Source organism: Urocitellus parryii, chromosome 3, assembly GCF_045843805.1.
Source record: "Urocitellus parryii isolate mUroPar1 chromosome 3, mUroPar1.hap1, whole genome shotgun sequence".
NCBI lineage: Eukaryota > Metazoa > Chordata > Mammalia > Rodentia > Sciuridae > Urocitellus > Urocitellus parryii.
Window position 1 is genome coordinate 145,485,593 of NC_135533.1, and position 21,982 is coordinate 145,507,574.

General features: G+C 40.8%; 1 protein-coding gene across 3 annotated transcripts; it reads left to right on the forward strand.

Annotated features, from left to right (window-relative positions):
- The first annotated feature begins 4,595 nt into the window (after positions 1 to 4,595).
- Sirt4 (sirtuin 4) lies at positions 4,596 to 20,694 on the forward strand. Of its 3 annotated transcripts, XM_077795573.1 has the most exons (6): positions 4,596 to 4,654; positions 10,909 to 11,436; positions 15,128 to 15,422; positions 15,539 to 15,749; positions 18,404 to 18,473; positions 20,242 to 20,694. In XM_077795573.1, exons 2-4 carry the CDS (start codon positions 10,910 to 10,912, stop codon positions 15,689 to 15,691), a joined length of 975 nt encoding a protein of 324 aa, XP_077651699.1. In that variant the 5' UTR covers positions 4,596 to 4,654; position 10,909; the 3' UTR covers positions 15,692 to 15,749; positions 18,404 to 18,473; positions 20,242 to 20,694. The 3 variants fall into 3 exon arrangements, with proteins under 3 accessions (XP_077651699.1, XP_026259193.2, XP_026259196.2); XM_026403408.2 differs by lacking the exon at positions 18,404 to 18,473; XM_026403411.2 differs by lacking the exon at positions 18,404 to 18,473 and having other exon boundaries at positions 10,909 to 11,406.
- The last annotated feature ends 1,288 nt before the right edge of the window (positions 20,695 to 21,982 follow it).

Genomic DNA, 21,982 nt, shown 5'->3' on the forward strand with positions numbered 1-21,982 from the left:
TCAAAAACAAACGGGGTTGAAGGTGTAGCTCAGTGGTAGAGCATGCCTGAGTTTAATCCCCAGTACCAGAATACATAAATAAATAAAATTTACGTAAAGTACATATAATGTTTACCATCTTAACCGAATTTAAGTGTAAATTCAATGGAATTGAATACATTGCACGATCATAATCACCATTATCTCTAGAACCTTTTTATCTTTCTAAACTAAAACTCTGTCCCCATTAAACTCTTAACTCCTTATTCCCCTCATCCCTCACCCCTGGCAAAGGCTATCCCACTTCTTTTAGTATGAATTATTTTTTGGTGGGGGGCGGGGAGGGAGGGAACAGGGTCTCTGTAAATTGCCCGGACTGGCCTTGAACTTGCCATCCTCCTGCCTCAGCCTCCTGGGATTACATGTGTATGTCACCAGAGGCCAGCTGCCTCTATGAATTTGACCACTCTAAGTCCCTTACATGAAAGTATTGTATGAAATCATACATATTTGTCCTTTTGGGTCAGGTTTATTTCACTTAGTATAAAATTTTTGTGATTTCATCCATGTGTACTATGTATCAGAATTTAATTCCTTTTAAAATTTGAACAATATTCCATTGGATGGATTTTTTTTTTTTTTTTTAAAGAGAGTGAGAGAGGAGAGAGGGGAGAGAGAGAATTTTTAATATTTATTTTATTTAGTTCTCGGCGGACACAACATCTTTGTTGGTATGTGGTGCTGAGGATCGAACCCGGGCCGCACGCATGCGAGGCGAGCGCGCTACCGCTTGAGCCACATCCCCAGCCCCTGGATGGATTTTTTAATCCATTCATTCTTTTTTTTTTTTTTAAGAGAGAGAGAATTTTAATATTTATTTATTTTGGCGGACACAACATCTTTGTTTGTATGTGATGCTGAGGATCAAACCCAGGCCGCACACATGCCAGGCGAGTGGGCTACCACTTGAGCCACATCCCCAGCCCTAATCCATTCATTCTTCAATGAGTGCTTGGTTATTTCCACTTTGGGGCTATTGTGAATAATGTTGCTATTTGTGTACAAGTATCAGTTTGAATTTATGTTTTAAATTCTTTGGGGTATGTACCTAAGAGCAGAATTTGCTGGATCATATGGTATTTCTATGCTTAATTCAAAAGAGCTTTCTATGAACTTTTTTTCTCCCTTGAATTGCTGGGGATCAAAATTGGGGACTTATGCATGCAGGCAAGTGCTCTATCAGTGAGCTACATCCCCAGGCCTTCTGCAAACACTTTATTTCAGAGGAGAGAGGCTGAAAGGCTGTATTTCCACAGAAATGCCATTGTGTATGAATTTGAAGTATGTTTCACCCTCACTGCCTGTTTTTCTTTAGCAGGTAGAAAGCTATTTAAAGCCTAAGTCTAAATCTGTTTCCTCCCCAAACTATATTCTCCAAAATACTTTCATTTTGACTTTTGCTATTCATTAAAATTTGAACAATGGTCTCTGAAACACTGTCATTTCTCCAGTGTTTTATTTTGTTTGGTACTGGATTATTATTATTATTATTATTACCTGGATTGAACCCCGGAAGGAATTTAACCACTGAGCCACATCTCCAATCCTTTTTAAATATTTTATTTAGAGACAGGGTCTTACTGAGTTGCTTAGGTTAGACAGGGTCTTACTGAGTTGCTAAATCGCTGAGGCTGGCTTTGAACTTTCTCAGCCCCCCAATCTGCTGGAGTTACAGGTGTGGGTTATTGTGCTCAGCCTGGTACTAGATATTGAACCCAAGGGTGTTTACCAATAAGCTACATCTCCAGCTCTATCTATCTAACTATCTATCGATCTATCTATCTATCAATCAATCTATCTATTTATTTATTTTGAGACACTAAGTTGTTTTGGGCCTCACTAAGTTGCTGAGACTGGTTTCAAACTTGTGATCCTCCTGTCTCAGCCTCCCCAGTTGCTGGAACTACAAGTGTGTGCCACCATGCCCGGCTGTAAAAAAATTTCAAACACTAAAAGTTCAAGTCAGGTCTAGTGGGGTGCACCTATAATATCAGCTAAGGAGGCTAAGGCATGAAGATTGCAAGTTTGAGGCCATTTAGCAAGACTTTGCCTCAAAATAAAAATTTTTAAAAAGGGCTGGGGATGTGGCTCAAGCGGTAGCGCGCTCGCCTTGTATGCGTGCGACCCGGGTTCGATCCTCAGCACCACATACCAACAAAGATGTTGTGTCCGCTGAGAACTAAAAAATAAATATTAAAAGTTCTCTCTCCTCCCTCCCTCTCTCTCTCTCTCTCTCTCTCTCTCTCTCTCTCTCTCTCTCTCTCTCTCTCCCTCCCCCCTCTCTCTTTAAAAAAAAAAAAAAAGGGCTGGGGATGTAGCTCAGTGGTAAAGCCTAATATCATGTGTTGAGGCCCTGGGGTTCAATCCCCAATACATTTAAAAAAAAAAAAAGCAAGGGAGAGCTAGGCACAGTGGCCCATGCCTATAATCCTAGTGAGTTGGGAGGCTGAGGCAGGAGGATTACAAATTCCAAGCCAGTCTGGCAACTCAGCAAGACTCTGCCTCAAAATAAAAAATGAAAAGGCTGGGAATGGGCTGGGGTTGTAGTTCAGTGATAGAGCACTTGCTTAGCATGTATGAGACACTGTGTTTGGTTCTCAGCACCGCATCTTTTTTTTTTTTTTTTAATTTTTTGTTTTAGAGAGAGAGAGAAGAGAGAGATGGAGAGAGAATTTCAACATTTTATTTTTCAGTTATTGGCGGACACAACATCTTTTTTGTATGTGGTGCTGAGGATTGAACCCGGGCCGCACGCATGCCAGGCGAGCGCGCTACCGCTTGAGCCACATCCCCAGCCCCATCACCGCATCTTAATAAATAAAAAAATAAAATAAAGGTTCATCAACAACTAAAAAATTTTTTTAAAAAATAGGCCTGAGGGGCTGGGAATGTGGCTCAGGCGGTAGCGCGCTCGCCTGGCATGCGTGCGGCCCGGGTTCGATCCTCAGCACCACATACAAAAAAGATGTTGTGTCCGCCGAGAACTAAGAAATAAATATTAAAATTTCTCTCTCTCTCTCTCTCTCCCCTCTCTCACTCTCTCTTTAAAAAAAAAAAAATAGGCCTGAGGATTTAAGTCACTGTTAGAACACCTCTGGATTCAATTCCTACTACAATCAATTGATAAATAAAACAAAGGGAAAGAGAGTGTCACTATTTTGACCCTGTCATGGGTTTTTATAAAATACCCTTGCATGCAGGAGATCAAACCCAGGACCTGCCTTATGCTAAGAACATACTCTACCACTGAGCTACACCCCCAGCCCTGCAATTTTTTAATTTATATTTTGGTTCTTTCAGCCAATGTGATTAGGTTAACTAAGGCACATAGGGCTGTCAGGGGATTGATTCTTTCTGCTTAGAAGATTCTATAGATAATGATCTATCCAAGTTGTAGCTGCAGATACTACTCCCAGGTTACTTTTTTTTTTTTTTTTTTTTTGGTGCTGGGGATTGAACCCAGGTCCTTGTGCATGTGAGGCAAGCACTCTACTAACTGAGCTATGTCCCCAGCCCCCCAGGTTACTTAATGAAGTCAGTTTGCCAATATTTATCTCCATACATAAGATGAGAGGATCAGGAAACACTCTGCCTCCAGCTTCCTTATTGTTACTCTTGGCTTCAGCTTTTATTTTATTTTATATATATATATATAAATAAAATAATACATACATATATATATATATATATATATATATATATATATATATATGTATTGTCAATGGATCCTTTATTCATTTATATGCGAGGCTGAGGATAGAACCCAGGGCCTCACACACTCCAGCTCCTTATTTATTTATTTTATGTAGTGCTGAGGATCTAACCTGATGCCTCACACGTGCTAAGCAAGTACTCTACCACTGAGCTACAACCCCAGCCCTTCAGTTCTTCTTGAAGCAGGGTAAGAGCTTTCTTAGATGAGCTTTCTTAGACTCTGCTAGATTGTGTTCTAAATATATATTTTAGTTGATGTCTTACTTAGGTGTAGCAGTTCTCACTGGCCACATGTAAACAGACTTAATATCCAGGAATCTGTTCAGATCAATTAAATTAGAATCTCTGAGGTGGAGGCACAGGCATTGTGGGATTAATTTAATTAAAACATAGAAATAATATTGGAGACGTCAAATGAGTCCACGTATATAGGTGATTTTAATCACATTAACTTGTGAGAATCTTATTTTGTCATAACCCACTACAAAGTGTTTTACCCATAGTAGCAAACTCGATTCCATTGTTTTGAATGCAACATGAAAATGAACACTCTAAAGATGAGTCAAGTGTAGACCTGTTTCTAAAAGCATCTATTAAGAAAGGATGAATTCCTAACTTATCGCTGTTTGGACGGGCTGTTTTGCACCCAATACCTTGGTACCTAAGCTCTAACTACTTCCTTCTGAAAGACAAGGCCCAGCTGAGCGCCCACACCAAGATTCCAAACCTCTGACCAGGAGAGATGGACAGGGGGCGCTCGCGGACGATAATGGGTCCCGCGGGATTGTGGGACTTGTAGTTTTCCTTGCATCAGTTCCTTTCACGAACTACAATTCCCAAGATGCACCGGTAGCCGAACAGCCCCCGCTGTCAGGGGCGAGGTGTCCCCTAAGCGGCGAAAGTAAGTGTGTTTTGAGCGGGCTGCAGGTTTCTCGAAGTTGTGCATTTCTTGTAAGGGTTTCACTTTTCCTCTTTGCCCTTGGTGGGGTCTGGAAGAGAGCCTCTCTTCCCGTGGGACGTGTTTTCGAGCGGCGTGTCTCTGGCCCTTCGGTCTCAGGGAAGAGCTGTGTCCTCGTTCGCGCGTTGAGGTGGGATGTCCCGGAGAAAGCGGGGTCGTGAACTCAGGTCTGGAAAGCCAGGCCTAAAATAGTGATTGCTTATGGGATGCGTGTCACTAGAGAAGTTGTAGCTAACATGCAGGGGTCTGGTCTTTTTCTTCTTTTTTTTTTTTTTTGTGTCCCAGCAGAATTTATAATGGAGATTCTATAGATAATGATCTATCCAATGGAGAGGTAACAAGAAATATGGGGGAAACGAAGAAATGAAAGGGGTGTGGGATTAATTACATGAATAAAATCAAAAGCCTGAAAGGTCTGAGCAATAAATTTTATCAAAACCTGACAGTTTGAGTTGGGGAGGTGTAACTCAGAGGTGGAGGAGTGCTTGCCTCTAGCATGAAGAGAGGCTCTGGGTTCATTTCCCCCAGTGCTGGAAAAAATGAAAAGAAATAAATTTTTAAAACCCTGACGAACTACAATTCAAACGTGCTCTTCTTGGCTTAGGGAGAAATAAGATGATTCTGATTTATAAAACAGGAAGTAGGTTTCTGGAACACGTACTCCCCCAAGGGATAATATTGACCATAAATATAATATAAATAAAATATAAATATATTTATATCTTTAAATGTAGTCATAGGTGGAATAATAGTACGCTACTGAGATTTAAATAATATATTGGGGTTAGGTGGCTGGGGACATATCTCAGTGTAAACCACTTGCATGTACAGGGCCCTAGATTCAATCCCAAACATCACTCCCTGCAAGAAAAAGAATATTGGGGTAATTCATTAGCCTTTTGGAATATATAAGGATTCATTTCTGACCAGCCATTTTTTTTTCTGTTACAGAATAGACCTTATGTTATGTTAGAATCCTGCTTTACCAGTTTTCCCCCACCCTTTATTTATTTATTTATTTACTGTGGCACTGGGGATTAAACCCATCACTGAGGGCAGCCCCAGCCCTAGCCTAGCCAAATCTTATTTCCCTGGTGGTTTGCTCACCTAGCATGTTAGGTTTGATCCCCAGTACTGCAAAAAAAAAAAAAAAAAAAAAAAAAAAAGCTCTTATGTAATAATCTTATGCTTAGATAAGACTTTATTTTGTGGGAGGGATGAAAGATTCTTGACAAAAAAATTATTAAAAAGATAATAAAGAAGGTGGGCTTACTTCAGATTGGATTCAAAGGACCCAGGACAGGTTCTGGAATCAGTTTATACTGCTGAGGGCCAGTTGTTAAATATTTGGGAATTTACTAACCAGTTGTTAAATCACTTGTAGCCTGAAATTGGCCATAGTAGGATTTTTCTTTTCCTTCTTGGGTGTGGAAGCCAGTTTATCTGCATTTCTCTGGCAAAGGCCAGTGTTTCTCTGTAAACCTGGAGCCCTAAAGTTCAATGCATCCCTGAATGATCAGATTGTTAACTAGCTCACACCCTTCCCAATTTTACAGGATATTGATTTTGATTTAAAAGAAAACACTTTATTAGGCTCAGTGACACACACCTGTAATCCCAGCAATATGGGAGGCTAAGGCAGAGTATAGCAGCTCAAGGCCAGCCTCAGCAACTGAGTGAGACCCTGTCTCAAAAAATAAAAAGGGCTGGGGACATGGCTCTGTGGTAATACCCCTGGGTTAAATCCCTGGTACCAAAAACAAACAAACAAACAAACAAACAAAAAACCCCACACTTTGTAATACGGGGTCTGGGGGGTAACTAAGTGGTCTAGTGCAATTGAGACCCTGGGTTCAATCTTCAGCACCAAAGAACAAAAACAAAACCACTGTAGGATGGGAGAAGGGGAGGAGGGGAAGAGGCTGTATCTTTTCTGTCAGGACAGATACATTGATTCATTTTGAGTCTGTTGAAGTCATTGATTCATTATGAGTTGATTGATTATGAGTTGATAAGCATGGATAAGTAAGGTCTGGATAGATGTCTTTCTTAGGTTACAGAAAAACCTATGCTTCTTTCAAGCACATTTTTCTAATACTTAAATATTCTTATTTTCCATAAAACAGTATTGTATGCATTTCTGATAAATTCTTACTCCTTAGCTCTTTCTCAATATCAAGCTCTCATTGGCTCTCATTAACCTCTGCATAATACTTCAATGTGCAGATTAGCTGATTAGTAGATACTTTGGGTTGGCAGCTTCCCCAAAGGGCTTGATATCACATCAGTAGGAGCTGGGGATGCACTTACCTAGTATGTGCAAGGCCCTGAGTTAGAATTTCATCAGTAATCTGCTACTGAATATAATTAGGGTGGACATTTTGGGGGAAAATAAAGATACCAGCCAATCTTGTCTTTATTTGTGGGTTTATCTTTTTTGTGTGACATACTGGGTATTGGACCTAGGCCTTATGCATTTTATGCAACTGCCATACCCCTGAGCTACATCCCCAGCCCCATTCCCTCCCCTCAGCCACCCTCCTAACTCCCTTACTGATGATTGAACCCAGGAGTGCTCTTATCACTGACCTCTGACCCAACCATTTTTTATTTTGAAACAGAGTCTAACTAACTAACTAACTAACTAGAGTCTAACTAAAGTGTCTAGGCTGGCTTTTAACTTGCAATCCTTCTGCTCTGAGTTGCTGGGATTATAGGCATGTGCCCCCAGCCCTGTTTAAAAATTTTATTTTGAGCCAGGGTGCTAAATTGTCCAGAGTGGCCTCAAACTTGTGATTCTTTTGTCTCAGCCTCCCAAATTCTGAGATTACAAACACACCACTGCATTGGCTATCTATGGATTATTATTATTATTTATTCTTGTTATTATTAATTTTTCAGTGCTGGGAATGGAACCCAGGGCTGCAACCATGTTAGGCAAGGGTTCTACCAATAAGTTCACCCCTGCTCATTTGTGGGTTCTTGACAGAGACCCTGGTTCTCTCTCACTTGGGTACATATTTTTTCTTCTTTCTTTGCCTCAGTTATCTCCAGCCTATAGTTTGGTTTTGTCTGTTTTTTGTTTGTTTGTTTTTTCAGGACTTAGCCCTTATTTATCTCTATTCTGTTGTTAATCATGAGCCCTTGGGTTCAGTTTTGTCTAGATCTAGGGCAACATGAGGGCACTGGATTACTAAGTTTTTTGGCCTAATTCACTTTGCACATTTAATTTGAAATATATTTTTCTCCAAATACTATATAATTGCTGAAATGATTCAGATATTGGGATTTTTGTCTACCTTTACAAGAAAACTTTCCATGTTTTAGCTTCTCTTCACACTTCCATTCTAAGCTGTTAAAATTCACAGGATTTAGGGATACAGCCTTCATCTCAAGGCTTTTGGCACCTTTGTACTCCTGTTGTCCTGGCTACATCAGGGTATCTTCAATCCACACATTCCTCTAAAGAATTAGCCATCATTGAATTTCAACCATTAGCAGTTCTTGGGCTGAGGGTGTAGTTTGGTGGTAGAGCTCAGTGGCAGAGAGCATGCTTAGTGTGTGGGAAGCCCTGTGTCCAATCCACAGCACAAAAGAAAGAGATTTTTGGCTAATTGTTTCATTTATATACTCCTATCCTCTTCATCCTTCTCCTTATTATTTTTAAACAAATTCTTTCAGATATATCATTTCATCCAAAATTTTAATATAAAACTATATGAGATGAGAACTTTTTAAGCCAGGTATGGTGGTATGTACCTGTAATCCCAGGTACTTGGGAGAATGAGGCCAAAGGATCGCTTGAGCCCAGGAGTTTGAGGCCAGCCTGGGCAATGTAGCAAGACCCCATCTCTTTAAAAAATACACACACACACACACACACACACACACACACACACACACTTTTAAAGAATCACAAATACCGTCTGTCATATGCATTAAAAAATTAACTTGGTGGGGCTGTTACTCAGTGGTAGAGTGAATGTTTAGCATGTACAAGACCCTGGGTTCAAGCTCCACATCCAAAAAAACAAATAATAATTTCTTACTATCATGAATATTCTGTTTGTTTTGTTTTGGTACCAGGGATTGAACCCAGGGACACTCGACCACTGAGCCACATCCCTAGCCCTATTTTGTATTTTATTTAGAGACAGGGTCTCACTGAGTTGCTCAGCATCTTGATTTTGCTGAGGCTGGTTTTGAACTTGAAATCTTCCTGCCTCAGCCTCCTGAATCACTGGGATTAAAGTTGTGTGCCATTTCGCCTAACTCAATATCCTGTTGATGTTCAGTTTTTCAATTGTCATATGGAAAAAATGTCATAGAATGTCTTTTTTTGGGCTGGGGATGTGGCTCAAGCGGTAGCGCGCTTGCCTGGCATGCGTGCAGCCCGGGTTCGACCCTCAGCACCACATACCAACAAAGATGTTGTGTCCGCCGAGAACTAAAACATAAAATAAAAAAAAATAAAAAAAAAAAGAATGTCTTTTTTTTGGTACAAGGGATAAATCCAATGGTGCTTAACCATTGAGCCATATCCCTAACCCTTTTTATTTTTCCTTTTGAGACAGGGTCTCACTAGGTTGCTTATAGCCTCACAGAGTTGCCAAGGCTGGCTTCAAACCTGCCATTCTCTTCCCCAGCTTCCCAAGCTGCAAGAATTATAGGTGTGAATTACACACCTGCTTAGAATGTCATATATTTTTAAAAATTTTTTTTAGTTGTCAATGAACCTTTATTTTATTTATTTATATGTAGTGCTGAGGATCGAACTCAGGGCCTCTTGCTAGGCAAGCACTCTACCACTGAACCACAACCCCAGCCCCGAATGTTATATTTTTAAAGTTGGTTTGAATCAGCATCCAGATAAGTTCTATATATTAAATTGTTGGTGTGTTTTTAAATATCTTTTAATTTTAATTCTTCTTCTTTTTTGTTTTTTAAATCTTTATTTATTTATTTTTATGTGGTTGCCGAGGATCAAACCCAGTGCCTCACACATGTGAGGCTGGCTCTCTACCATTGAGCTACAGCCCCAGCCCCTTAATTCTTCTTCATATCTATCTTATGTAATTTATTTGTAGAAGAAACTGATTTGTTTGTCCTGTAGAGTTTCAGTTTCCAAAGTCCTGGACTTTGCCAGGTGACAAATGCTATCATTTTACACAATGTTCTATTCTCTGTATTTCCTATAAATTATTAATTAGAGATTTGATCAGAATCAAGTTTGATTTTATTTTATTTTTTTTGCCAGGACCACATCTTAGGCAGTCTTCCATCAAAAGTCTCATAGTTCTCAATGTTTCTCTGTAATTTAAAAAAATTAATTATTTATTTTGCAGTGCTGAGGATTAAACCTATTTAATTAAATATTAAACACATGTTAGGCAAATGCTCTACCACTGAGCTACACCCCCAGCCCATCTTTTTGAAATCTTAGCAGCTTTTGATGCTCAATGTCTACTTTTTACCTCTTATTTTTCAGCTATGAAAATGAATGAATTAGCTGGGTGACTCAGGAGGCTGAGGTAGGAGGATCACAAGTTTGAGGCCAGCCTCAGCCACTTAGTGAGGCACTCCAACAACTTAGCGAGACCTTGTCTCAAAGTAAAAAAAAAAAACAATAAAAAATAAGTGCTGGGAATGTAGCTCAGTGGTAAAATGCTTTGGGGTTCAATCCCTAGTACCAGAAAAAAAATGAATGATGAATTTTTTGCACATGCTTTAACATTCTCCCTTTCTCCTGCCACTGCTAACTATAAATCTACTTTCTATGTCTATAGCTCTGCCTATTCTGGACATTTCATATAAGTAGAATCATATGATATTTGTCTTTTTGTAGCTGACTTCTTACACTTAGCCTAATGTTTTCAATGTCCGTCCATGTGATAGTATGTATGAGAACTTTTTTTTTCCCCCAGTGATGGAGATTGAGTCCTGGGTGCTATATCACTGAGCTACATTCCCAGTCCTATTTTTTATTTTGAAACAGGATAAGTTTCCCATGCTGACCTTGAATTTGTGATTCTCCTGCCTCAGCCTCTTCAGTAGCTGGATTCTAGCTTCATTCATTTTTTACTGCAGAATGACACTCCACTGAACAGATAGATCACATCTTGTTTTTTCTTTCATCCGCTAGTGGTTACCTTTGTTTGCAAAACTCATCTTCTCACATGAGGTTTCTTTTTCTCTAGAATGAGGATGAGCAGTGGGTTGACGTTCAAGTCAACAAAAGGCAGTTGGATCAGAAACTTCAGGCGGCAGTGCTCCTGCAGATCTGTTGAGTTCTTTGTGCCATCAAGTCCTCCTTTGGACCCTGAGAAGGTCAAAGAATTACAGCGCTTCATCACTCTTTCCAAGAAACTCCTCGTGATGACGGGGGCAGGGATCTCAACTGAGTCAGGGATCCCAGACTACAGGTCAGAAAAGGTGGGACTTTATGCCCGCACTGACCGGAAGCCCATCCAGCATGGAGATTTTGTACGGAGTGCTCCAATCCGCCAGCGGTACTGGGCAAGAAACTTTGTGGGCTGGCCTCAGTTCTCATCCCACCAGCCGAACCCTGCACACTGGGCTCTGAGCAACTGGGAGAAACTCGGAAAACTGCATTGGCTAGTGACACAAAATGTGGATGCCTTGCACACCAAGGCCGGGAGTCAGCGCCTGACAGAGCTCCATGGATCCATGCACAGGTGCAGGAAGTCTAGTTTGAACGTGGCAATGTGTGTTCTGTGAGATCCAGAACCTTTGTTATCTTAGTTAAGGTTGTATTAGATCCTGAGAAAAAGATTTGGAAGCAAATTGTTTAGAGTTGAGAGTTTAGAGTTGATCCTGGTAAACTCAGTCAGGGAGTAGGGACACAAAAAAGTGGGGACAAGGGGCTGGAGATGTGGCTCAAGTGGTAGCGCGCCCATCTGGCATGCGTGCAGCCCGGGTTCGATCCTCAGCACCACATACAAATAGAGATGTTGTGTCCGCCGAGAACTAAAAAAAATAAATATTAAAATTCTCTCTCTCTCTCTCTCTCTCTCTCTCTCTCTCTCCTCTCTCACTCTCTCAAAAAAAAAAAAAAAAAAGTGGGGACAAGGAAGGGTGTGTTCAGGGCTGGGGATGTGGCCCAGTGCTAGAGCACTTGCCCAGCATCACGAGGCTCAGGGTTTGATTCCCCAGCACTAGTGGGGGAAATACGTATGGGTTACTACTTTGAACAGATGAGCTCAGTCCTGCCAGGACTCCGTGTCTAGAACGTGCTTCAGAATTATCTCTTTGAAAGTGAAGGAAGCTGGGGTGTTTATCCACCATTTCTCATGCCTCCCTGGTCCACAGTTGCTCTTGGGGAATTATTTCCCTACCGCTTTACACTGCTTCTCTCAAGAAGGCTACCATGGTCATGGAACATTCTATGCAAAAGAGACACAGGAAGCTGCTTATAAGAATATTGTGTCCCTGTGGCTTCCAGGGTGTTCTGGGATGTACATGAGCAGAACCAAAAGTTTATGCTACAAACTGCTGGGTCTCCAGCACATAGACACACAAAACACAGGATAGTTCTGACTACAGTCAGAACTCTAAATAATTATAGGTGGAATGAATACATGGGCAGGGGATTGTACCGACAGCCTTGGCAATGACTTGTAGCTAATTGGAGATGATTTCTTTATCTTTATGTCCCTGAGAGCCTCCTCTGAGAACTAAAATCAGCCTGCCAGTCCTGAATTATTTCCTGGGTGCCTGTGTTATGCATATTGGCATGTCACCTGGTAGTGTGAATAAGAGGTGGTCTACTTTATATGCAGGAATTCTGTTTGGTGGGGGAGACACAAAAATAGCATGTTTAGCAACAAACAACTCAACGTGTGTTTGTTAAATTGTGTGGTCCTTGGTATATATGATGTGCACGTTCAAAGAAACAGATGTAGTGAAGATTGGCATACTTGAGAAAGCTTGTATGGGTAAAGTGGGGGCTTGAGACTGATTCAAGTTTGACTTAGGCAAAGGATTCTGGGAAAAAAGGGCTTTCTAAATGGAGTTCATAGAGCCCAGGGGAGTCAGGCCTGACCTCTGTGGAGGGTTTGGAAATGGTGACTAGTGTGAAATCAGATTTTGAGAGGGGCTAGACCCAAATTGGTTGCAATTGAAAATCAGACAGCGTAGTTTGGGTCTGTTGTGACATAAAGGGTTTCTGAGCAAGAGAGCAACAACATGATAAAAATAGCACTGGAGAAAGGCTAGACAGGACTAGAAAGAGTGGGTTAAGGGAGGTCAGCCTGAAGGACCCAGATTATGGGGTTATTGGGGGAATTAGAGAATTAATGATACCTATATGTTCATGTTAAAAATACATAAAAACCTTTATCTCATGATCAAAATTTCAAAATTCACAAAAGTGGAGACTAAGTACCCATAAACCATCCCCCAGATTCAAAAATTTTGTTTTTCTTTTGGTACTGGGGATTTAACCCAGGGGTGCTTTACCACTGAGCCACATTCCCAAACCTTTTTTATTTTTTATTTTGAGGCAGGGTCTCACTAAGTTGCTTAGGAGCTCACTAAGTTGCTAAGGTTAGGCTTCAAAGATTTTTCTTTTTCTTCTTTGATACCCGTGATTGAATTCAGGGGCACTCAACCACTAAGCCACACCCCCAGCCCTATTTTGTATTTTATTTATTTTAATTTGTTTTTGCAGTTGTAAGTGGACAGCATGGCTTTATTTTTGTTTGTTTATTTTTATGTGGTGCTGAGGATCAAACCCAGTTCGTCACACGTGATAGGCAAGTGCTCTGCCACTGAGACACATCCCTAGCCCTATTTTGTATTTTATTTAGAGATAGGGTCTCACTGAGTTGCTTAGGGCCTCACTTTTGCTGAAGCTGACTTTGAACTCATGATCTTCCTGCTTCAGCCTTCCTGGCTGCTGGGATTATAGGCATGCACCATCTTGCTCTGCTAGGATTGATCTTTTTTTTTTTTAAATATTTTTTTAGTTGTCAATGGACCTTTATTTATATGTGCTGCTGAGAATCGAACCCAGTGCCTCACACATGCTAGGCAAGCACTCTACCACTGAGCTACAACCCCAGCCCTGGGATTGATCTTAATAGGATAGTCAAGGAGGGCTGGGGATGTGGCTCAAGCTGTAGCGCGCTCGCCTGGCATGCGTGCGGCCCGGGTTCGATCCTCAGCACCACATACCAACAAAGATATTGTGTCCGCCGAGAACTAAAAAATAAATATTAAAAAAAAAATAGGATAGTCAAGGAGATGTGGAGATGGAACTAGGGTTTGGAGAAGGTAGGAGTAGAGTCACAGAGGAGGCAGCCATTATACAGAGACACTGAAATAGGAGAGAGCTTCAACCAACAAGGAGAACATAGAAAACAGGGTGGAGGACTGAGGAGTATCTAGAGGTGGAACCAACTATACCCCCTTTTATTCTTTCTTTTCTTTTTATGTTTTTAGAGGCAGGATCTCATTGCCCAGGCTGACCTCAAACTCCTGGGCTCAAGCCATCCTCCTGTCTTCACCTCCAAGTAGCTAAAACTGCACGTTTTTGTTTCCTTCAACAGCTATTTAGTGAGCTCCAAATCACTACATTGGATGCAGGCACTATTGTAGGAGGTGGACATTAGGGCAGTGGCCAAAGGACTTAACATGCTTGCTCTCACAGAGTTCATGTCCAGGTGATGAGAAGTGAGAAGATAACCAGAAGGGGCTGTTTTAGGTTTGGTTGATTTTTTTTTTTTTAACAGTATTAAGGATGGAACCCAGGTCCTTGCACATGCTAAGCACATTGCCTGCCACCGAGCTATGCCCCCAGCCAAGAAAAGTGTCTTAAAGAGAAGAGGGTGATAATGACAAATAAAGTAGGTGAACACAGTGCAGAATGAAGGGGAAAAGCACTTGTTCAGGCACTCAGGAAATCATAAGGTACAGCATTTGCTGTTATAAGGATAGAAGTGAGCCGGACATGGTGTTGCACACCTGTAATCTCAGTGGCTTGGGAGGCTGAGGCTGGAGGATTGCAAGTTTGAGATCAGCCTCAGCAACTGAATAAGACCTTAACAGGGAGACCCTGTCTCTAAATAAAAAATATAAAGGGCTGGGGATGTGGTTCAGTGGTTAAGCACCCGTGGGTTCAATCCCTAGAAGATAAAAGCGAGCTAGTGGAAGCCTAAGCAGGGTGTGTATAGTAAGGAAACAGATGTACATTACTTGCTCTAGAAAACTAGTGGTAGAATAGGAGGAAAGACCGCAAATCCACAGGAGATCATGAAAATGGAGGCCTAAGATGGGGAAAATCAGGGTGTTAGGAAAGGAAAGTGGGGGAGACTGTCACTGCCTCAGGAGGGAGCACCTATAGCAGATTTGTGCCTCCAAGGAGAGAGCATTCAGTGGCCTCATCTTTGGTTTCAGGGTCCTCTGCTTGAACTGTGGTGAGCAGACTCCCCGGGGGGTGCTGCAAGAGCGCATCAAACTCCTGAACCCCACTTGGAACGCGGAGGCCCAGGGCCTGGCCCCCGACGGGGACGTGTTTCTCTCGGAGGAGCAGGTGCAGAGCTTCCAGGTCCCCTCCTGTGTTCGATGTGGAGGTCTTCTGAAACCTGATGTTGTGTTCTTCGGGGACACAGTGAACCCTGACAAGGTTAATTTTGTGCACAGGCGTGTGAAAGAAGCCGACTCCCTGTTGGTGGTTGGATCGTCCTTACAGGTATGACTGGTCAGAGTGGTGACTGACCTTTGGTGGGCTGGGGCGTCCTGGAGGCTCCTGTATTCGGTTGTCTTTTCTTGGATCTAGAGCTCTTACATGTGTCTTCTGCTGGGCAGGTGTACTCTGGTTACAGGTTTATCCTCACCGCCCAAGAGAAGAAGCTACCAATCGCCATACTGAACATCGGGCCCACACGGTCAGATGACCTGGCATGTCTGAAGCTGAATTCTCGTTGTGGAGAGTTGCTGCCTTTAATAGACCCACACTGACTCAGCCTGACGTTCCAGATCCAGAAACAGGGCTTTCCTTTGGATCCTGCTGCTGAAGGTACATGCCTTCTCAGTTCCCATTTGACAGAGTACTGGGGTGTGCTTACAAGATTCAGGTATTTCTAGGCTTCTTTTATATATATATATATATATATATATATATATATATATATATATATATATTTTTTAGTTTTCGGTGGACACAACATCTTTATTTGTATGTGGTGCTGAGGATCGAACCCAGTGCTGCGTGCATGCCAGGCAAGCGCACTACTGCTTGAGCCACATCCCCAGCCCCTCTAGGCTTCTTAACATATGGTCATTGGACCCTAGGGCACTTAAGCACTGAGCCATATCTCCGGCCTTTTTTTATGTTTTATTTAGAGATAGGGTCTTGCTAAGTTGCTTGGGGTCTTACTAAGTTGATGAGGCTGATCTTGAACTCACAATCCCTCTGCCTCAGCTTCCCGAGCCATTATATAGTTGCCTAGCAACATATGGTCACTTTTTTTTTCTTTTTGTTAGTTGTAGGTGGATACAATACCTTTATTTTATTTTTATGTGGTGCTAAGGATTGAACCCAGTGCCTCACGTGTGCTAGGCCAGTTCTCTACCACTGAGTCACAACCCCAGCCCCCATACGGTGATTCTTAAGCTGGCTTCTTAAGAAAGACTATGATTTTCAAATTCTAGCTATAAAACTATTTAAGACACTTGAATAGTTATGTGCCATTGATTCCCCCTGCTTTCTTTTGGGTGCTAAGGATTGAACCCAGGGCCTAACATGTTAACCAGGCATTCTGTCACTGATCTTCACCCTCAAGAATTTTTTTTTTGTTGTTATTGTTGTAAATGAACACAATACCCTTATTTATTTATTTTTATTTTTTATGTGGTGCTGAGAATCGAACCCAGTGTCTCACACATGCTAGGCAAGCGCTCTGCCACTGAGCCACAACTCCAGCCCCCAAAATCCCATTTTTAAAATAACCATTTTATTGAGATATAACTCACATATCATAGAGCTTACCTTTTAAAATGTACAACTGAGTAGTTTTTATATTTTTAGAAATTTTCCATAAAATCTATTAAATTGAGAATTATACTTTCTATGAGGTAGATACTAAAACATCTGAAATTTAATTCATTAATATACAAAAACATCATAAAAGAAATACAAATTTATCCTAAAGTTTCTTGATACTTGTCTGAAGGTGACCAACAGCTTGGCCAAGTTAGTCATGCTGCCAGTTTACTTCCAAATGTTAATTTAGTGCATTAGAAATATCTTTTCTCTTTTTTTTAAAAAATATTTTATTAGTTGTTGATGGACCTTTATTTATTTATATGTGGTGCTGAGGATTGAACCCAGTGCCTCACACATCCTAGGCAAGGGCTTTACCACTGAGCCACAACCCCAGCCCCTTTTCTCTTGATATAAAAGAAAAAAAGAAAATGAAATGTGAACCTGAGTTGTTTTTAGTACCCTTGCAAAGTTATCCATTGATTACTACTCATTTCAGAACACTGGAACATTTTCATCATCCCCCCCCAAAAAACCTTGAACCCATTAGCAATCATCCCCATCATTGCTGCCACCACCCAGCCTCTGGGAACAATTAATCTTTCCGTATCTGCCTGTTCTGGAAAGTGTGTGGCTTTCTGTGTGGTTTATCCACTTAACATAATGTATTCAAGATTCATCCATATTATAGTATATTTCAGTACTTCATTTTTTTCTTTTTTCATGGTACTGGGGATTGAGTTCTACCATTGAGCTACACCCACAGTCCATTGATTGATTATGGTACTGGGGATTGTGAACTCAGTGCTTGCAAGGCAAATGCTGTACCACTGAGCTACATCCCCAGTTTTATTTTTTAAATTTTTGAGACAAGGTCTTGCCAAGTTGCCCATGATAGCCTTGAATTTACAGTCCTCTTGCCTCAGTCTCCCTGAATAGCTGGGATTATAGGAATGTACTACCATGCTCAGTTTTTTTCTTTCCTTTCTTTCTTTCTTTCTTTCTTTCTTTGTGTGTGGTAGGGGGATGCTGGAGATTGAATCCAGGGCCTCTTACATACTAGTCAAGTGCTCTACCACTGAACTACATCCTCAAACCCCTTAATTCCTTTTTTTTTTTTTAAATATTTATTTTTTTTTTTAGTTTTCGGCAGACACAACATCTTTATTTGTATGTGGTGCTGAGGATCCAACCCGGGCCGCACGCATGCCAGGCGAGCGCACTACCGCTTGAGCCACATCCCCAGCCCTCCCTTAATTCCTTTTTATGGTTGAATAATATTTCATTGTACAGACACACAATTAATGACTTCATCAGTTAATGAACATTTGGTTGTTTCCACATTTTTTTGAGTGTGCTGGGAATCAAATCCAGGGTTTTCATGTGCCAAGCAAGTGCTCCACCACTGAGCCAGACCCACAGCCGTCTCCTTTTTGGATATTATGAATAATGCTGTTGTAAACATTTGGATACAAGTTTTTCTATGGAATTATATTTTCATTTATATATAGCTGGGATGGGTCTTCAAGGCTATTTCCCAAAATATCTGTCCCATTTTTTACATTCCCGCCAGCAATACACAAGGGCTCCAATTTCTTCACATACTTGTCAACATTTTTTTTTTTTAAAGAGAGGGTGAGAGAAGAGAGAGAGACAGAGAGAGAGAATTTTTAATATTTATTTTTTAGTTCTCGGCGTACACAACATCTTTGTTGGTATGTGGTGCTGAGGATCGAACCTGGGCCGCACGCATGCCAGGCAAGTGCGCTACCGCTTGAGCCACATCCCCAGCCCACTTGTCAACATTTATTGTTATGTATTTTGTGTTATAGCCATCTTTGTGGGTGTGAATTGGTGTTTCTTTGTTTTTATTTGTATTTCCCTAATTTCAACTAATGATGTTGAACATCTTTTCATGTGCTTACTTGTCACCTACATTTCTCATTTGGAGAAATATTTATTTAAATCCTTTGCCCATTTTTTTGGTGGAGGATTTACTGGGGATTTTACCCAGAGTGCTTTACCACTGAGCTGCATCCCCAGCCCTATTTATTTATTTATTTATTTTTAATATTTTTTCTTAGTTATACATGGACACAATATCTTTATTTTGTTTATTTACCTTTTACGTGGTGCTGAGGATTGAACCTAGTGCCTCACGTGCAAGTGCTCTGCCACTGAGCCACAACCCCAGCTATTTATTTATTTTTTTGAGACAGGGTCTCACTATGTTGCTTAAGGACTTGCTAATTTGCTAAGGCTGGCCTCAAACTTGGAATCCTCCTACCTCAGTCTCCCAGTTTTTAACTTTAAGCAGTTAAGCAGTTTTTAACTTTTAGCAAAGTGTTACTTTTAAAATTTTTTCAGTTGTAGATGGACACAATACCTTTGTTTTATTTTTATTTATTTTTTATTTTTTGGTGCTGAGGGTTGAACTCAGTGCCTCTGACGGCCAGGCAAACACCCTGGTACTGAGCCACAACCCTAGCCCCAGTTTTTTTTTTTTTTAATTGTTGGTCGTTCAAAACATTACATAGTTCTTAATATATCATATGTCACAGTTTGATTCAAGTGGGTTATGAACTCCCAATTTTACCCCGTATACAGATTACTGTATCACATCAGTTACCCTTCCATTGATTTACATATTGCCATTCTAGTGTCTGATGTATTCTGCTTTCTATCCTATTCTCTACTATCTCCCCTCCCCTCCCCTCCCCTCCCCACCCCTTTTCTCTCTCCACCCCCTCTACTGTAAATCATTTCTTCCACTTGTATTATTCTTCTCTTACCCCTCCTTTCCTCTTATATGTAATTTTGTATAACCCTGAGGATCACCTTCCATTTCCATGCGATTTCCCTACTCACTCCCTTTCCCTCCCACCTCTCATCCCTGTTTAATGTTAAACTTCTTCTCAAGCTCTTCGTCCCTACCCTGTCCTTGGTTACTCCCTTTATATCAAAGGAGTCATTTGGCATTTGTTTTTTAAGGATTGCTAGCTTCACTTAGCATAATCTGCTCTAATGCCATCCATTTCCCTCCAAATTCTATGATTTTGTCATTTTTTAATGCAGAGTAATACTCCATTGTGTATAAATGCCACATTTTTTTTATCCATTCATCTATTGAAGGGCATCTAGGTTGGTTCCACAATCTTGCTATCATGAATTGTGCTGCTATGAACATCGATGTAGCAGTGTCCCTGTAGCATGCTCTTATTAGGTCTTTAGGGAATAGACCGAGAAGGGGAATAGCTGGGTCAAATGGTGGTTCCATTCCCAGCTTTCCAAGAAATCTCCATACTGCTTTCCAAATTCCTAGCCCCAGTTTTTAACTTTTTTTTTTTTGTAGTTGCAGATGGACAGCATGCCTTTATTTTGTTTTTTATTTTTAACTTCTTTGAACTGATACATAAAAGTGTAACAGTTGTACATAGTGCCATGTAGGTAGGCTGATGTTCACAATTATTCCCTCCACCCCATTCCCAGGTTATCTTGGCATTAACTTGTTCCATTTCTTTTTTAGATCCCTCAAGAGTCACCCCCTTTTCCTCCAACTAATTGAAGTAGAGGGCAGAAAACCAACTTTTCTCTGCCAGCCAATCTCTGAACTGGGCAGGTTTCAGAGCCAAGAAGTTAAAGTCTTTAGGCTGATGAGATTTGCCTCTGAAGAAAGTCTTTTCCAGAGAAGCAGCTGCTCTTGATGGGAAAACTGCATTCATTTCCTTTTTATGTCACATGGCAGAAGAAATAGCCTGGGAAATATGTAGGCCACAGTAGTCTAAACCAGGGATCTCACTACATCAGGGTTACCATAAGGGTAGAAGGAAATGACTTCATTTATAATCCCTAATAGTTTCGTCTTTAACTGAACCATCTGATACACACACACACACACACACACACACACACACACACACACTTTTTAAATAAAATGAGAAATAGCATGAACTTTTTATTAAAGAATAAAGTAATAAATTTTAATAGTACACCAGGTGTGTGAGCTGTACATTTATTTATTTTAATCAGCTAAAATAAGAATGTGGCTTTATGACAGTTCTCCAGGATTGTGACTTGATGTCATCTGTCAGACTGGGACACCTGCTTTGAATCTGGTTTTTAGAGAACACAGTTAATTCCCAAGTGGGCTCTTCAGTTAATTTGTTTCTGCTGAGGAAAGTGGGAAGCCTTGTTTGATTACTGCATTAGCCAAAAGAATCAGTGTACCCTGAAAAGTAAGGCAGACGAAAGAATCACGGCCTATTCCGGATATCCTTTTGTCTAAAATTAAGGCAGGCAATACATGCTCATCCTGCACCTGCCTAGGAAGTAATTTTAGTTCACTGGGACAGCCCAAGATCTTGAAAACAGACTTCTTTTCATGTGCACATATGGGTTTGTAAGATTGTAAATCTCATTCTGTTTCATTTGCAGATCCTAAGGTGCTTTGAACCAAATTTCCTTAGTTACTAAAAGTCAGTACTAACTAACATATTAAAATCTGGGTCTTCTGAATCTCAAACCATTCTCAACCACAAATCTCATAAAATTATTAACAGACACTATTAAGGTACTAAGGATCGAAGATATCACTTCTTTTTTAAATTTTTAAAAATACTTCTTTTAGTTGTAGATAAACACAATACCTTTATTTAGTTTTATGTGGTGCTGAGGATTGAACCCACTGCCTCACACTCTAGGCAAGCACTCTGCCACTGAGCCACAACCCCAGCCCCCATAGATATCACTTCTTGCTCACAAGTAGCTTGCAGAGAACGTGCTGTGTTGCAGTAATTCACTTGCAGATCAGCATGGGAAAAGAAAGAAGAAGCAGAGCAAGCGAAGTAGCAGCAGAAAAAAGTCCTTTATTGTATACAAGCAATCTTTTTATAGTATTGTGAACAAAGAAGGCAGCCTTCCAACATCAATAAATCAGGTCTTTCAGCTAATTAAACATAGCATACAGAAGTTTTACTTTCTAATTGGAAGTGACCCGCTTCTCATGGCTAATCTATTTTCGGCCCGGAGTATGTTGAGCTCTGCTCTTTGTTAAGAACAGATAATAAAATTTTTCTCATCGCCCTCCTAGCCCACTTGGCAGAACATCCCGTTTGCAGGTAAGACCTCCCAAGGACAGCAGACACCTCGTTTTCAGGCATGTCCACTGTTACCTATCTATATCTTGACAGAATATCCCATTTGCAGGCAGACTCCATCAAGGACAGTAATAGTAACGCAGTCACATCTGATTCTCTACAGTGCTGTTC

Coding starts and splice junctions, on each gene's coding strand:
- Sirt4 (XM_077795573.1), top strand. CDS start 10,910: ATGAGGATGAGCAGTGGGTTGACGTTCAAGTCAACAAAAGGCAGTTGG. Junction 11,437..15,127: donor TCTAGTTTGAACGTGGCAAT/GTGTGTTCTGTG, acceptor CTTTGGTTTCAG/GGTCCTCTGCTTGAACTGTG. Junction 15,423..15,538: donor TGGTTGGATCGTCCTTACAG/GTATGACTGGTC, acceptor TCTGCTGGGCAG/GTGTACTCTGGTTACAGGTT.